The sequence below is a fragment of the Styela clava genome, chromosome 2 (genome assembly GCF_964204865.1).
Source record: "Styela clava chromosome 2, kaStyClav1.hap1.2, whole genome shotgun sequence".
Lineage (NCBI taxonomy): Eukaryota > Metazoa > Chordata > Ascidiacea > Stolidobranchia > Styelidae > Styela > Styela clava.
The window spans coordinates 26,847,935-26,866,322 of record NC_135251.1 but is presented as its reverse complement, the minus strand read 5'-3'; the positions used below and the strand labels follow the sequence as shown (position 1 = coordinate 26,866,322).

The 18,388-nt window shown below is 32.2% G+C and overlaps 1 protein-coding gene across 10 annotated transcripts in view; it reads left to right on the top strand.

The window, feature by feature from the left end:
- The window catches only part of LOC120335643 (neurexin-1-like), a 55,015-nt gene that overhangs the window by 28,711 nt on the left and 7,916 nt on the right, over nt 1-18,388 (top strand). For 7 of the 10 annotated variants that reach the window (XM_039403197.2, XM_078110027.1, XM_078110026.1 and 4 more), the window contains 15 exons: nt 837-1,055; nt 2,337-2,447; nt 3,381-3,503; nt 4,137-4,307; nt 9,993-10,170; nt 11,795-12,001; nt 12,693-12,722; nt 14,340-14,459; nt 15,507-15,663; nt 15,802-15,927; nt 16,059-16,203; nt 16,483-16,636; nt 16,777-16,953; nt 17,156-17,275; nt 18,232-18,249. In XM_039403197.2, the coding sequence (XP_039259131.2) occupies nt 837-1,055; nt 2,337-2,447; nt 3,381-3,503; nt 4,137-4,307; nt 9,993-10,170; nt 11,795-12,001; nt 12,693-12,722; nt 14,340-14,459; nt 15,507-15,663; nt 15,802-15,927; nt 16,059-16,203; nt 16,483-16,636; nt 16,777-16,953; nt 17,156-17,275; nt 18,232-18,249 (2,056 nt within the window). The remainder of the gene's footprint in view (nt 1-836; nt 1,056-2,336; nt 2,448-3,380; nt 3,504-4,136; nt 4,308-9,992; nt 10,171-11,794; nt 12,002-12,692; nt 12,723-14,339; nt 14,460-15,506; nt 15,664-15,801; nt 15,928-16,058; nt 16,204-16,482; nt 16,637-16,776; nt 16,954-17,155; nt 17,276-18,231; nt 18,250-18,388) is intronic. The other 3 variants (XM_078110022.1, XM_078110024.1, XM_078110023.1) reach the window with 3 other exon arrangements.

Genomic DNA, 18,388 nt, shown 5'->3' with positions numbered 1-18,388 from the left:
TTTTGTTTATACGTTTATCCATTAAATAAGATTAACATTGAAACATTTATCTCCCAGCCGGGAAAGTTCATCGACAACGCTTACGTAATTTCACGAAAAAATTTACATCAAGTGATTGAATACATTATATTTTTTTAATTGTTTTTAAAGTCAATGAAAAGAGTATTTTGGGAAGTATATTTTATGAACTTTATTAATTCATTATTTACTTTTGGGTAATACACGGGAATATGACATTATAAAATGCTTTTATTTTACTGGGTATAAATGATATATTGATTTATTTCGACATTTTCGGAGTAAATCAGGTGTAAAATTATAATCTGATTTACACTGTTTTGCATCGGTAATTGTAGGATTTTGCAATATGTTATCGTACCTAGTGCTTTTGTCAAACAGAATACATACAAAGCTATAATAATTCATAAATTACTAGTTTTCAAGGAAAACTGGAAAATTCATATGACTGATCTGTATTTTTATGATTTTTTTAAACTAGCCATTTTAACCACCCATTGTGTCACTTGTAGCAGATCGGTTTATATCTGAAGTTTCCGTGGTAAACTTCCATATACCATTTTGAATTATGTTCTCAATTGTGCACCCTGTATTGATTACACCTATATCTGTATCTAACAATCTTTAGATTCTCAGTATAAACGCCCTTTTTCTTTGACGATTGGGCTTTTTCTGTTTCTTTTTCCTCCTCTTTATGGTCTTATCAAAACGTGGTCAACGGATAATTGTTTGAAACGTTTCTGTAAATGCCGCAATCATCAAATCGTTTTTTTGTTGTTTGTGATTTGTTATATAGCATATTATATTGCAATTTTCAGGTTACCTACAAGAATAACGACAACACCCTACAACTCTCTCGCATGGCAAAGTCACGTGATTCATTGATTACAGTTAAAGGCGGAGTCGAATTTCGTTGCACCAACATTGAAAGTTACGGTCCAGTGACATTCCGCACTTCCAAGTCATTTCTCAGACTGAAACCATGGAACAATCCTAGCGAGGGTGGATTAAAATTAGATTTCAGAACCACTGAGCCGGTAGGTTGAGATTCAAGCTATAAAGGGTTATTTTATTGAACGTTTTATCGTTGGTGAAAACCTAGTTGTTGCTGATGGCTCGCCTAATGCATGCCCTTTTAACACTAATGTCTACTACATTACGCTTTGACATAATGCTGCCTTTATCGACAAGTACGCAACATTTACGTCATTATTGGTCCTTTTTTGCTTCCTATTAGACAAATATTTTAAATATTTGAAATAGAATAAAGTAGAGGGAATAGCAAAGAAGAATTCCAAAAAGAGCTTCAAATATGATTGGCTCACATTTGCGTATAATCTGAAAACTCTTTTCTATCAATAAAATATTGCTTCACTCGGTGGTTGACTGTGAGTAGGGCTGGGCATTTCGAATCGAATATTCGAATCGAATCGAATAGTAAATTATTCGAATCGGTTGAGAGCAAATTTTCGAATCACCGCCATCTTGTTTTACTCTTTCCGCCAATGGTGGAGGTAAATTTTTCAATTTTGACATATGAAGCTTTTCTGTATTGAGGTATTGATGAAAACGTGTTTTTTTATTGTCAGGAATGTATTCTATGTTTCCAGTAATTTATGTCTGGAGGACCTAAAATAATAAGAAAGTTACGTACAATTTCATACTTTTCAAGTATTCGAGATTTGATTCTATTCGAAAAAATTATTCGATTCGATTCTGAAATCATCAGGTATTCGAAAATGCCCAGCCCTAACTGTGAGCCTTCATTTCTTTAATGTCCGTGCACCCATCAGAAAATACTTGTATTCCCAACAACTTCTGTTATGTATAAGTACTACCTCTTTAACTGCTTCTCTGAAGGTACTTATTAACACGTAGTGTCCACCATAACTCTATTCAGTTTATTCGCCCGTAACTTTTTTCTAAGATCAGACTCCTTCACTTCTGATTGAATGCGCGTGATGTTACATTGAGCAGATTTTCATCTATATAAAGTGGACTATATTCTTTTTAATCACTGTTTGGGCACGAGATAACATTTGGAATCATTGGTTAGGTAGCTGAAGTAAAAGGCGATTCTTTGTCCAACCAAAAACAACAATTCATGAAAAAATAATTCAAGTACATACGTCAAAATAATAATGTAGTGCTCTAAAATACATTGTATACTATTTTGAATAACATGGATACAGTGGATAAAGTACACAAATCATAAATATTCTCAGATCTAAATAACCTTTGCATATAATTTCAAACACGTACGTAAAATTACGAAGAGCGAATGTAACTTATTAACATAGAATATTTTTGTATCGCAGCACGGTCTTCTTCTGTATGCAGCTGGTGGAACATCGCGAGATTTTATCGCACTAGAACTTTATCACGGATTTCTTTATCTGCTCATCAATCTTGGATCTGGATTGAGAAAGGTAATATATATATGTATGTAATGTATTTGGTAAATATACACATATGGCAGTGTTTCAAATATTATATATTAACATTTCTGGACACAGGAATGTATGTATAATAATGCTAATAATAATGAAAACAAACTGAACTTATTGTTATGATCAATATATGCAAATGTGTTTATTGATAGAATTTCACGAATCTAAATAATCAAATTATGCAATGTGAAAACACAGTGTTTTGTTTGAAGTATAAACAAAATGTAAGTATATCATCTGGCAGGTTGAGAAATTTTTCATTTTTCACTTGCTAGGATTGATAGATATTTCTAATGTAGATGGAGTCCCAATTGCTGATGCCGACTAGTTGCGTCTTATGAATCGGCGGCACAGCATACACTTAATGTATCTCACCCAATACAATAGATCAGTACTTTTTGCCTGTGTTAGATAAAAAAAGCACAAAAACCAGTACTGTAGTAAAGTTTAAATATGCTATAATATGTTTATAAGATAATAATATGGCTTCACAAACAAAGTAAAATACGCAAATCAAGAATTCATGAAATATTTATTAAATTTGAAACCTATAAACATGTTTCAATCACCACTCTCCAAAACATTTTGTATACTTTGAGTAATGCTTTCGATTTTCACACATACTTTGAGTCAGTGGTGTGATTCAGCCGGTTCGCACCGGTTCTATAGAATCGTCTCACAAAATTTTATGAGATCAGCGAACCGGTTAGCATCACTGGTTACTGTCAATGACTTTTTGTAAGAGAACCGAGTGAAAATTATGACTTTTGTGATGGAACCGGCTGACAAAAAAATTGAATCCCACCACTGCTTTGAGTTGAAAATTTTTTGTGTTCTCCGTGAGGCATTATAAGACTCGACGTCGCCATCTAGCGACTACTGCGCATTAAACGCTGTTGTCTCTATTTGCAGGCGAGACACAGCTACGAACGACCATTGAATGACGGTGCTTGGCATTCGATAAGTCTGAAGAGAGACAGAAAACAATTGATGCTGAACGTGGATGATGAAAATGAAACGAGAATGGTACTTAGTGTAAGTTAGTTGAATAAGTCCCGCGTGGCAGCATGCTGAAACCAGGCTGTATATGAAAACTATATATACAGAGCATATATAAGAGCATGCAAGACGGTAAATTTTGAGTTTTAATTAACTATATGTTTGTTAAATGTAAACTAGCTTTGTTGTTCAACTAAATAAACCTAAACGGCTCTTGTTTCACAATCACATATTTCTATTTGGACACGTTTTTTGGTATACACATCGTTTTCATAGCTAATGTGATAAATATGATTCACCATGAACTCTGAACAAAAGAGTGTTTCGTGTATTCAATATCGATGTAGTATTAATGAGATAACTTGAATGCATGCAAGATATATAAATCAACATTTGAAAGCTACCTCCTTTCGATCCAGTAATTATATCCGTCCTCGCTTCTGTCGCCCCATTGCAAGGATAATATCAGTGCTATTTTATGGTGTAAGATGCATGTCAAAAAAGCCATTTGTGCGTACATGTCGCGGATTTGAATCTAATTTTACAGACCGTTCTGTATCTAATGTTCTAAGTGAAAGCTTAGGCAATTGATGTGAACCCAATTTAACTAATTGTTTGGATATGAGAATACAATCAATTTAATCTGATTAATATTATATTTGTTCATAGGGCGGAAATACGGATCTAAACGTAAACAGTTTATTTCTTGGTGGAGCTGATTTTGAAGCCATTTCAAAGTCTAGGAATATTCCCAAAGGCTTATGGACAGCATCGTTACGCTACGGCTTTGTCGGATGCGTAAGAAACGTATACATGGACGGAATTGGAGTCGACGTTTACGTGAGTCATTAATCATTATGTCCACCATTTTATTCATTTTCTATGTTTTGAGTTCTCTATATTAAAACATCAAAACTAAAAAAAACGAATGAATAAAGTATTATTCGTAATATTATTCGTTATTGTGATTTTGATAAGACTAACAAATCCCCAGCTATTTATCCGCACGTGGGCGATATTAGCACGATCCATATTGGAGATATTATCTTAACTATATTCTTTCCATTTTTCTTCCAATGCTCTTGGAGATAATGTTTCTGCTTTGAAAACATTGCTTCATCTACTGCAATTTATTTTGCCCAAATTATCTTTTTTGGGAAATCTAGTTATTCAAGACAAAATTTTGGCAAATTGTTGAAGCGTATTATGAAATTTATTTTTCCGCCTCCTGTTTGAAATTGTATTCTTATTTTATTTCCATAAAAATAGGGATTCAGGAACCTCGCTGTCTACTGTCATAAATATATTTTTATAACGTTTTTATCTAAAAGATCATAATTACAACGACATTGCAGTAAATTTTATACACAGTGATTCAAATGACGTGTTTCACAATAACACAAATATATTTCTGTAACGGGCCAGACAAAAGTTATAAGAGACAGAATTATATTTATGTTAGTGTGCGACAAGAATTACATGAATCACTCAGAATATGCATATCCAGTCTTGCTACACAGCTACAGTATCTTTGCATTATACGTATACGCACCACCAGTGATAGGAAGAAGGATCAAATCAAAAATGGAAAATTTTTAAGTTTTGTGATAGTTTGTGTCACATGATTTGTAGGTTTTTATATTAGAAGAATATTCTTTAAAGTTACGTTTTTTTCATATTCAAAGCTGAATAATAAATAATATATAACTTTCACCGCGGTTTTACTCCCCCGAGTCTTGTCCATTCGCGCTGATAAAATGTTGGGCAATTCACTGTTTCAAAAAGTTGAGGAATACGAAGGTGATGAATAATAAATGATGTGTAGATCTCTGCAAGTACTATGCCAAATAATGTAGAAAAATATTATGTATGTAATTTTTCATATTTTTGAAGAAGAGAGAGAGAGAAAGTATATACGTGCATTCGATTGACACAACAAGATTTGACAGCCTTTAGTCGTAATTTTCACGAATTGGGATCAAGTGCTGGGAATTTGAATGTAATATAGTAAAAGATTTTTTGCAGTTTTGATCGGGGAATACAGATACATACGAAGCAATACGTGGTTTAAAAAATGACTCGGCTTTAAAGTTCTGCGGTGAAATCAGCTATAGTTTGAGATCGTTAGATTTCCTATTCCTATTCTCTAAACTCATGGGAGTTTAGAGTTTCTCAGTTTTATATGGTGTGGTCTTATGTCATGATTGAAACTTTGGGCTAAATAAATACGTAATGTCCAATGCGCTGGTAGATCAATTGTCAGACACATATTATCTACTAATATCTTCAGACAGTAAAGGAATATCTAGGCTGGATGATAGACTTTTCGTTGAGATGAATTTGAATTAAATTAAAGGCGTGTAAGACTAATGATGAGGAATGTAGGAAATAATTCTTTGATTTCTAATGAACAATATTAAAAATTTAGAAAAAATAACGCAGCCGAGTACTTGATGCAAAATAGTTAATTTCTTATTTGTGCATATTCAGACAGAATAAGAGACAGGAGTAACCACAGGGGAATCAACGAAAATCAATAGTCCAATAAATTTCACATTTTCTCAACAACAAAAAAAGAAGAATCCGCGGCAATCAAACTACGACAATAAATCACTCAAGTATAGATTAGCTATAGACTTCCTATAAATTCCCATAGACTAGCTATAGATTGTTGTGGTTTGCACGTAGTTATTGGAGTAGTATTAGAATCATTTCTAGGATATATAAGATTAGTGTATGCCACCACGAGAAGTTTAATGAAAGAATGAATTCTTACGGTCGAAGATTGGAAGTGGGCTATGGTACCTGACAATAGAAAGATAGAATTTATCTCTTACAGCGTTCGTGATATGCTCTAAAACTGGCCAATGTTTGAGAAATGTATAGTTGAATCCATTTTGTGGAATTCCATCGGTTTATCAAGCGGATCTATATATTTCTCAGATTTATCCACATTCAATCATTCGACTCCAAGAAACGAGAAACAATAAATAGCTTGGCGTGTTTATAACCCAAAATTATATATACCTTAACTAAAGACGCTGAATGTAATGTGACTTAGTTTCCAGTTCTGATTCCGCCATAAAAATATCTAAATACAATACTTTAAAGTACTCAAGACATTATTTACTTTTGCGTTGTCTGTTTTAATACCACTAATACCTTGTATGATTACGTTTTTCAAAGTGGCGGAATAAGATCCGAGCATAGGCCCTTCGAAAGTGTAATACACATAATTTTGCGATCGACATGTAATTCGCCCAATTATCGACATTTTATGTCAATATCTGTCTGAACCGAACTTCAATATTCTATCGACTTGATCTGGTTTTTCCTAATTATAATATTTCCAATGACGAGGTTTGCGCATTAGAATGATCAAAACGTGTCATTTTTTTAAGTCTAACTGACATTAACTAATGAAGTTAGATCCCAAAAGAGTGTTATTGGCGCCATAAGTCTATTTTTGGACGGATAAAAAGTTATTATACATTAAGAAAGTTTCTTTCTCGGGGTAATAAAATAAAAATCGTTTGGACTGGATAAGACTCTTCACTTTCATTTCTATTTGAAAGAACGTTGAGTTGAATTATTACTGATTAGAGCTTTCTTGTGCTATCGGATCTGCTGGGAAAATAGAAGTAGCCTATGCTGTTTACTACAACGTTGAACAGTTAACCTTTTATTTAGTTGTACAAGTACCTAGTTTTAGTTTGTAGAGGTAGTATTTAAATCCGTAATATAATATAAATAGTTATACTCTATATAAGAATGTTATCAAAGTGGAAGCGTAATATTCGTTGATGTTAAAATCTAGAAATTGAGTAGATTTTTATGTCAGATTTCATACTTGGGGTCATACAGATTGTGTATATTTTCTATTCGGCATTAGTTTAGCTGAATTTGATCTCAATATTCGTGTATTATAAATTTAAAAATATATTAATCAAAACAGAGAGAGGTTCATCGCAGGGCTAGAGTTATCATTTTCTTCAGTATTCTAGTTTTTCATAAATTAAATTTATTTCCAGTTCCGATTGCTTCGTTGATTGATTTTCGCTCTCACTTTTAATCTCTTAATTCCTAATTTGTGTTTCGGCTATGTCCCTTTGCGCATAAATTTGCGCAATGAATATTCTTATATGTGTAAATATTATATAACTGTTAACAAGTTAGCCAAAAGAAATGAGGACTGAGATATAAATCAACTAATACCTAACATTTTCGCCAACGCCCAATCCCCCAATCACAATATTCAACAGCAGGAAAGGTCATCGAAATATACTCTGCGGGACTGTTCTTCGTAAGGGATTATGAAGCTATATCACGACAGATCAGAAATGAAATTTAAAGAATCGATCGGATAAAATTTAATGCAAGGTTCTAGGTTTGAGATTTAAATTTGAATTCACCATTGGGTATGGACGAATAGTCAACTATTTAAATTTAGATTAAATTAGAGGCGGGCGAGAAAAAGTTAGTTTTTTTTATTATAGGTTAGGCGGTATTTTCCGAGAAATTACTAATGTTTATAAAAATCAAGTAACCAATATGTAAATATGGAATATGTAAAATATTTGTTTTAGATATTTGTTGTACATTTATTTATAACACAAGTAAATTAAAAAAAAGGATTTATCATCGTCAAAATGTATTTACAAAGTCTATCAGCCGCCAAAAACTTTTCTATGCCTGTTGTAACGTTACTTTGTTTGCAATGTATGCATTTGCAAATCCCTAACGCCTGCCTATATTATTATGAGGTAAGATCTAAATATATATTGTAAAACTAACTATTGCTGTTAAGAAATTTGATATAAAAGTTGAATGAATTTAATTTTAATTCTAATATTTTATCATTAATTTCAAAAAAGTTTATTTTATACACCATATATAATTGCTTTGCATATTCATTATTGAATTATTGAAATTCGAAATTGAATTATGAAAATCTGATATCCATTTCTGTGTTCAAATAACAGTATCCCAACAATCTCTATATACAAATTAAGATTATTTCAATTATTTTAAGATGGAAAAAATCAAATCAAATTTAATCAAATGTGCCTAAAAATATATTTTTTTTTTATGTGAATGGTATCGCAAAACAATAAAAGTTTTTATAATGGGTTACGCTTTTGCAGGATATGATTATGTCGAGCGGAAAAATATATTGTTGTTTAGTAAGTCGGCATAGTCTATATTGATATCAATAAATGTATTGTATGAATGTATTCCGACTAAAATATTTCAACGTCAGAATCGACAGTGATATAACAAAATAACTACGTTTAAACTTTTGGTCATTATCACATTCTCTTAAGTATACATAATTTTGATAAAAATATTTAAGACATCTGAAACTCGATTACTTGACATAACTATTGGGATAGAAGTGTACGAAAAGAACCGATATTTACGCAGCACTTATCGTCTTGAAAGTTATACATACACGACTTCGTAGACAACTAGAAACTGGGACATCGCGGTGTCCAAGTATAGATTTCATCTGTGTTTAAGTACAGTTGTAAATATCAATTTTTTTTTAATAAGCTTACCGTAACGATAACGAACTTTCATTCAACAATTTGACATGTTGAGTTTCTGATATCCCAATGAACAAATATAAATTTTTGGCCTCCTTGTATTGAATTAATATAATTATTAAATATACTCAAAAAATTGACTGACCTTCTTTATCGATGAGCTAAAGATCTTTGCCCTCTCGATATCTCAAACATGGGGTAACATTTTACAGAAAAAAATAACATCGGGGTAAAATGTGGTAAACTGTTTGTTTGTAAGTTAAATTGATTCAAAAATGTGTTATCCGATATGTCTCATAATTAGAGTTAAAAATTGTTATGTAACATGTGCTATATGCATTTTTACACAATATTATTATGAAATTGCTTATATTTTACATGCTTGGACAAGCTTGCTACTTATTTGATAGAATTAATACTTTACGTTCTTTAGGGAAATTTCGTTCAATGTTGCCAATTGAACCTCTACGAAAAAGGGATGAATTATTTAGTGTTCCGGAAAATAAACTTTTAATGCTTCATTCATATACATCTCGTCAACGTTTGTCGAGAAAATATCTTTACATAAATATATATATACACATGGATCAACCCGAGAAAGATTATCCTTTTCGGTTGCATATGCTAACGCACGTCTATGCAATATTATGTGTTAATTACAATTCCTTTGTATGGAAACAAATCTTTTTGTTGATGCGATTAAATTTGAAAGAAATACACTATTGGTTTTCTTTTCTAGATAATTGGTTTACTCTAATATTTGTGAATGGATTTTGTATAAAAGTACAGCTGTTCTACTTCAAACAACAAATCGTATAGATATAGACATAGATTTATTTAATTCTGACAAAGCTTTACTGACTTAAATGCGATAATACCAAAAATATTTATTGGTGAAGACTTGTATTGTATTCTAAAAATGAACTTAATTAGAAAACTGTATTGAAATTACAAATCAAATAATCAAATATTTTTCCAGACTCTCGCCAAATCCAAAGTCAGAAATCCTTCAGAAATTGCTCCCGAGTGTGACAATCCAGGAAAGAGTGCATGTACCAGCAATCCCTGTAGGAATGGTGGAAAATGTAGGGAAGGTTGGAACAGATTTGTCTGTGATTGTTCGGCAACATCATTCAACGGTCCAACATGCGAACTAAGTATGATTTATTTTGTTTTCATTAATTAATCTTTTAATATTTATGAAAGTAATTTTTGACATATTAGGAGGTACGCCTTCAGATGACATGACAACTCACTCAGAGATATTTTCTCTAATTATAATCCAGTAGGTACGTTACAAAGGCGTTATTCCACACCTTTTATCCAACACGCAACATCAGCAGTAATTGCGTTGTCATGTTATTTCGATCGAGTATCGATTGAGATCTTTGAGACCGATTCTAGTTATTTAAATTTTTTTGTTGTAACTTGGGAACCGCGATTTAGCCGTATGTTTGTCAACCCATTGACGTGGGTACATACTACTTGCGGTACACTTGAACGAGTTTTTGATATCTGGTCTCCTACATACTAAATCTATGGCGCAAACGTCGATTGTGAAGTGCCACACATAAATTGTTCTAAATTGACATTTTGCATTCTGATGTCAATTATATACAAAACCGTAGAAAAACAAGAATTTCACATAATAGATAGTTCAAATTTGGCTTCATCACGGATAACTCTAATTTGAGTTCAAACTATGACAATGCCTACTTTCGAGTACATAACTCAAAAAATCGAAGGAAATATTAGATGTCGACATTACTACCTACTCTCGGGACATCGCACGTGTAATACACCGCATAATATTTTGTTTTGTGACTGACAAACGGTTGAGAAATCGATAGTCAATACTTTACATGTTTTGTCAAATGTGGGCTGTTTTTGTGCTCGGAATTTTAACAATAAATTCATAATCCATTAATGGAAAATCATTTTTGAACTGTGACTAATGTTTCCCACAAACCTTCTGTTACGACTAGTCGTAATCAAAATGACATTCAAGAATAATAAATAAAAAAAATTGTTATTGTATTACGCTTTTGAAATATTTTTAGATTGTTTTAAAATATTACCTTCAATAAAATTGAACATTGTTTTAGAACATTTTCAATTTTTTTTTATATGGTTTGACGTATGTGATGAATCGTGCGGTGCCTTTATACATTTTATCTGCACATTGAAAAGTGCCACTCTCTATTTTCTTTTAATCCGCGAAGATTGCACTAAAGATAATGCAACGCCTTACCGCATCTTAAATTCAATTATATGCTTCAAAATGTCGCTCACTCTGCAGTCATAAGCATTATCCTTGCCATGCGCTTGCCGCATACTTGTCTGAATAGACATGAACGCAATTGTGATTTTGAGTATTTTTGGACAAAAAATTGCAAATACTTTTCAAATCGGAATTATTGATTATATCTGATTGGAAATCTGACGACTGGTCTCCGCTCGTATCTGTCATGTCCATTTAAATACCTTTATCGCATGTCTTATTCATGAAACGGAAATGAGTAAATCTGAAATGAGTTGAAGTCGCAGTATAGTATGAACTGCATAAATAAGTATGTGAATTTCAGCGAGCCCCAAAAAAAAATGCAAAGCACTTAGCACTTTATAAAATCGCTTAAGACACGTTTGGATACTGCGAAATTGCTTTATTCACCTAGTTTGCGTCTTCTAGAACGGTAATATAAGATAAATAGATTCTTGTTAAAACTTGGCCTGAAAGGAAATATCACCGTATTATGAAATGTTTTCTATTATACTTTACAGTTGTTCAAACAGTAGGTTTCAACGGATCTCAAACTCTCTTATTCCCTATGCCGAGCACTAGACGGACGCAAGCAGAAGAGATTTATTTCCGATTTAAAACACCTCTCAGTTCCGGCCTTTTACTAACCACAACGTCGAAGACAACCGCCGATAGAGTCACAGTCAAGCTCGTAAAAGGAGGACAAGTTAAATTGACTGTTGACATAGGTATGAAGCTAAAAGGAATGAAAAATAAGCCCGATAATTTGGCTTTTCAACCATTAACTTCAATTAAAAAAAATCTATTGCTCATAAATACTGCACATGAAGCGCCAATCACCAACAGCAATCAACACTAATAGCTTGATAATTGTAAAATAGCAATGCCCCAGTTATCACCATTACCGCTATAAATCCAATGTCAAATTCGTTATAGCTATACAGTTTAAGTGTTCTATATTTAGTATGTATTTTCAAAAAACTAGTACCAATCAGGGTTCATATTTATAATATCAATTAAATTGATCAATATTTCTTCTGGTTAAGGAATTTTTCCTAAATTCTTTATCGCACAGTTTATAAATTAACCTTGTCACAATAGCGATTCAGGCGATTTTAGGAGTGGTTTCGTATCATTTGTCTTCAAAATAGGAATATAAATGTATTTACAATGGAATATTAGCTCGTGTTGTAATGAAATGTTTGTATTTTATAATTTCTCCATAATTTTCAGGCTTTGTGAACAACTATAATTGTATCAAAGTTCGGATAACATATTCTCCATACAATTCAATTCATATAATTTAATCATTCCCAAGTACCAATGTATGGACCAAAAATAGTCATTTTAAAGTGTATTTTTAATTTGCTATGTTAAATTTCCTGCCTATACAGTACCTGTTGTCTTGTCACATTACAGATTGCGTCAAGAAAAACTGCACAGCACCTCGTAAGTCATATTTGCACTCTCACCGTGCACTGTTATTATTCGACATTGCATGCTTGTGTAAATTTACTAGTTTAACTCTGCGCCTGAATTGGTGTTATATGTCCTTGTAATGTCATTGTAATTTTTAGCTTGAAGATTTGTTGAAAGGGGCCATATCAAATTCCAATAGTTATTTAATAATTCATATTTTTATATCAAAACCAACGATACTCTGAAAGTTAATATACCATCAACGACTTTAATACGTGGAATTGACTCTATTGGGAATACTACTTGTTAAAATCATGTCGAAATTATAGGCAATAATACTTCAGTAAAATCGTATATAGAAAGGAAATATGTACTGTTGGGTATATATAGAATTATAGGATTTTTTTATGTGACCCACGATGTACGAGCTCCAATCAAGTATAATAATACAAATAGACAGTTACTAATTTGTTACAATACAAATCTAAATCAAACATCATATGATACCGTTTGATGTAATTGTGATTCCCTCTAATATGTTGAAGAGTTCCGTTGTGCTCATTATTCAAATAACACTACTTGAATAACCAATGACATTGCAACAGTCTGAAAGGAAAATCCTAATTCCGTCCGCAGTGAAACCTGATCGTCTCGAATTTAGTTTATTTAAGACGAATAATAAATGATTAGTCGACCTCACAATGTTTCAACTGTCTGCGATGATTTTAGTGCAAAATATATTTTGGCAATAAAAATATGGAACCTACCGTCTACATACAACATCAATAATTCACGTACTGGAAGAGGCAAAAAGCTTTTACATGTTGTCGACACAGGGGTGAAAAATTTTGGCCCTGAGTAAAGGCTGTTCTGAACTTAAATATACAACACAGCGAGTGTCTCGATTACAGTTTATAGTAAAGAAAAATTGAGTTCAGTCAAAAAATATAATATGGAGATCATCTTTAGTTGACTCATACATTCGGGTCATTCTTTCCAATTCATCATTTTGGACACAATTCCCCAAATAAAGTGGTTAGGCACCAATGCGGCCAGATATATAAATTTTCTTAGGTGACATTGAACTAAAACAATATTTTAAATTCTCATTATTGCGTTTGAAAAAATTCTTCCGCATTACTTCGATACTTATATAATTATTTTATATCCGATTATTCCACCATATAATGGTCATCAATAGATTTTGCATCTAATTTTATTATTCGAAAATCTGGCAATTTTTTTGTTGAATTAGTAATCCAATATACTTTTCGTTTTTTTTTCAATTGGTATTATCTATAATTTTCGTTTATTATAAATTAGCGACAAGGTTTGATTAGCTTTTCTCTATTGCCAGAACTTAGTACGCACAATTAAAAAAATCTTTTGAGAAACAAATTACCTTTTCTAGTTATTTTTTTGATGATCATTAAATTAAGTTCTATGTACTGTACATGTGATACATCTTAATTGCATGTAAATCATTATTATAAGATACTAACTCTTATTTGACACATTCGTGTAAGGCTAATTTGAGATTGTAACACTTCTGTGTTGTTTTTAAGTATCATGTTAATTTAAATTTTATTTGTTAACCCGACTAATATTACCAAAACAAAATAAATAAGTTTTGAACAAAATTGTCAGGTCAAGGACCGGATAGCCTATTCCGAGGATCGGGTCTAAATGACAACAAATGGCACACTGTAAAGATTTCGAGACATGGTCGGAGAGTTAGTCTTGAGGTAGACGGAAAAATTGATGGAAGTAAGTAGTATCAGAATCTTGGTAAAAGTGTTTTTCTTAGTCCTGATATATACTTGAAACAAAACAAAAACATTATAAAAGTGCCGTTGATGGCAGGCTCACTGCTTGCACAAGAAGAATTTGGAGTCCTTTTAGAATAACATGATGACTGCTGGGAAATTTGAAATTCGTGTTGAATATTCATGTCGATCATTATTCATAATATTCAAAATTTAAATCGATACACTGATCTCAATGATCTCGACGAACCTTCAACAATATAATAAAACGTTTTTGATTTATTGATTTTAGAGATCGAAAGTTTCTGGTCGATGCTATTGCGCAGACTGACCCTGAACGGTAAACCCATTCCTTGTAGAGATACACATCACTGCACAATTAGCTGTCTTCATTTCTTGCTTGCCAAAAATAGTTCTATAATTCACCCAAACGTGATCTATATATACACCAGTTTTTCTTAAACCATGGTCCATTTATAATTATGGTCTGTAATAGTTTAATATTCTTTCAACATGCCTAATAACAGTACTATACTATATTTCAGTGACACAGTTTTATAGTAATACAAATATTCTAGTCAAGAATGAGTTACTTCAGTATAAGTTTTCTTTCATCTCTCATGCTTTATTTCTATTTTTGCAATAAAAATCAACAATATTCTTAACATATCTGGATTGAATACACACGCTTTCTAATTTTGACACTCTGGTAGCAAGAAACTTCAATCTCCTCCACTGCACTAAGGCGTAATTTAAATTAACAAGTTCTTTGAAGCTCTGATATCTCCCGGCAAATATTTTTTCTTTATCTTTCTCGCTTCCAATCGACATTAGGCCCATTTTTTATTTCCTTTTGCTTTCCTTTCATACTCTTTTGGGCCTCAGTCGATTTGTCATCTCATACTTTATCAAATTTATTTTATCTCGAGAATCTACTTGTTATGGACTTACATGCATGAGTAGCAAGTATACGGCAAAGTGAATATTAGTGATAAATTAGTACTTTTGTTCGATATTATTCATTTGCATGACGATACTTGCTTTACAGATGAACTCCCGGTTGGTCATACCGAACTTCAGTTTGATGCAATTCATTTGGGAAAAGTGACGGAACAAGTTCTACCCAAGTTAAAGTCGGAAGTTGATCCACCCTTTGCAGGACTAATTCAAAATCTTATGTTTAATAACGAGGCATTTATAGAAAGGTACGGCAACTTTTTCTATTTTGTTTCAGAATTCGCAACTCGGATATAATAACATTAATCTAGCAAACATAATATAAAGTCCATGGCATATGTATGTATATCACTTTAATTATCTAACAATATTGTGAATAAATTCAGATGTTTTCAACAACAAACTCCTTGCCGATTTACCGGAACGTGGGGCGAGACAGAAATAATATCGAATGCAGTAACTTTCAACGATAAGGACAGCTTTATTTCTACTACTACTCTTGATGCATACAAGTGGGTGAAAAACTTGGTCCTAATGATTCACTTATGAAATTGGTTGTTATAAACGCACAAGCTCGATTGTATTGGATTAAAGTGATCTTACTACATAACGTTATTTTATTAATATAACGTTAATTTTTCAGGTCTATGACTCTGTTCTTTAATTTGAAAACTACAGTATCGGATGGATTGATTCTTTATAACGCAGGACGAGACTCTGATTTTATTGCTGTTGAATTAGTTAGTGGATTTATACACTACGTTTACAACTTGGGAAATGGTGCACAGGTAAAATTATATGGGTTTGTTTGCTACTGATACTGATATATAATCAAATATTATTAGCCTTTGCTCAACAGAAATATTATAAACGTTAAACCACTTCAATTGGCAGTCAACAAAGTGAAAATAGTCACTAGAGCACCATAAATCTTTAATTTATTCTAAATATATACCTGTTGTAGTAGCTACAAAATTATAGGAACATGTGCAACAAGGAATTGATTAATTCTGAAGTTAAAACCGAATTAGGTGAACTCAATTAATGCGATAATTTTGTATTTCTAGATTATCAGCACACCAGATCAACAGCCCATCAATGACAACAAATGGCATTCAATTAGGATCGTTCGTGATGTTTCGAATACGCACACTTTGTCAGTGGATGGTACTATGGTAATTCACCATGGCAATGATTTGAGAAGGAATCTTGACCTCAAAGGTATGAAAAGACGTAAAATACAGTATTATTACGACAACCTTAGCAAACTCAACAGAATTCCCATACTGGGGGAGTTTGCATTGAACCAGGGTAAATAACAGATATGATTCAAGGTATATTTATTTGTGACTTCATTCCAGGTTTTTTATTCATTGGTGGCGTGAGGAATGACTTGTATTACAATGGACTACCTGATCGAGTAGCTTCTCGCAAAGGTTTTCAAGGATGTTTGGGTACTTTTGATTTCAATGGAGTTTCCCCACAACTACTCAAAGACAGAATAATATCAGCTGGAGATGTACGGAGCGGCTGTATTGGTAAGCTGATGAAAATAAGCTAACTTTCGACGAAGATGGTTGAAGAATATTTGTGTATTTTATATATATGCATATATCAAAAATGAGATCAGCCATTTTGCAACTAAATATATAATTCATGATTCAAATACATCTTGTATAATTTGAACGATTGATATTTAAATTAAATTGCCCATATTCATTGAATAATTATTTAACCTAGGCCCGAAAGAACCTTGCACAAATACATCGTGTTCAAATGGAGGTGTATGCCTTCAAGAATGGAATTCTTTCACTTGCGATTGTAGCATGACGTCACATGTAGGAAAAACGTGTACGGAACGTAAGTATTATCCCGGGCAATTTTATAGGAATGAAATGATGTTACTTCTTTCGAAAAATAAATGACTTTTTCTTCTCATTTTTTGGGAATTGTGGTATGGGCTGAACGAACTATCAAATTTAATTAATTACGTTGTCATATCGTCAAGTCGTGACTTTTTTGAAAAGATGATTACTGTTCTGTCTATATTTATAGCTATATACAAATATATATTGTTTGTTTAAAGTCATGCCTTACAATTGAAAATCATTTTACTCTGAGCATATTCGAAACACCAAAAAAGTTTTGTTAATACTTTCCCCTACTATTGATTAAAACGTAGTTTTTGTAATATTTTGAAATTCAAACGAATTTCATGAACATCCAGGTTTCTGATTTTTGTTGCTTTTTGAGCACAGATGCTTGCTTAAATGATGCAAAGAAAATCGATTGCAGTTGTAAACTTAAATAACAACTAATTGTTATTTACCAATTCCAATCATTGAATTTCTACCAAATCAGTATATTACAAAAATGAAATTATTTTATACAAATAGAAAATGTTTGTAATTCGTATAAGTGACGAGCACCTCGTAAAAGAATATTTTTTAACACGGCAATTAATTTCCCAGTACCATAAGCTCTACAATATCGATTTTCTTCTATCATTTTGCTGAACACCATGCCTTGGGAGCACTTATAAAATCATTACATTACACATTATTTACATTCGTACTGTGTTGTATTTTGGTGAAAATACGAGGGCCTGTCCAAGTGAAGTACCACTGTTTTATGTACATGATCCATGATGTAAAGTAGTGTTAAATGAAGTTTAATTTTTCAATATCCTGTATTCATTTGCGCGAAATTAATTAAGCTGAAGTAAACAAGAAATTAATATCCCGATTATTTTCTGATTTAAAAATATTTAGCGTGATTCGGCTAATGAATAATTATTATTTTATTGGTACAAACAGATGTGAGCACATCGACCGGTAAGAACGTTTCCGCTTTTAACGTGATTAACAAATAATATTTTGGCATGAATTTATTAACTTACTAAAGGCATGGATATAACACCGAATTAATGACTAATTCTGGACTTACTACTGCCTTTGGAATGCACTTGCTTTA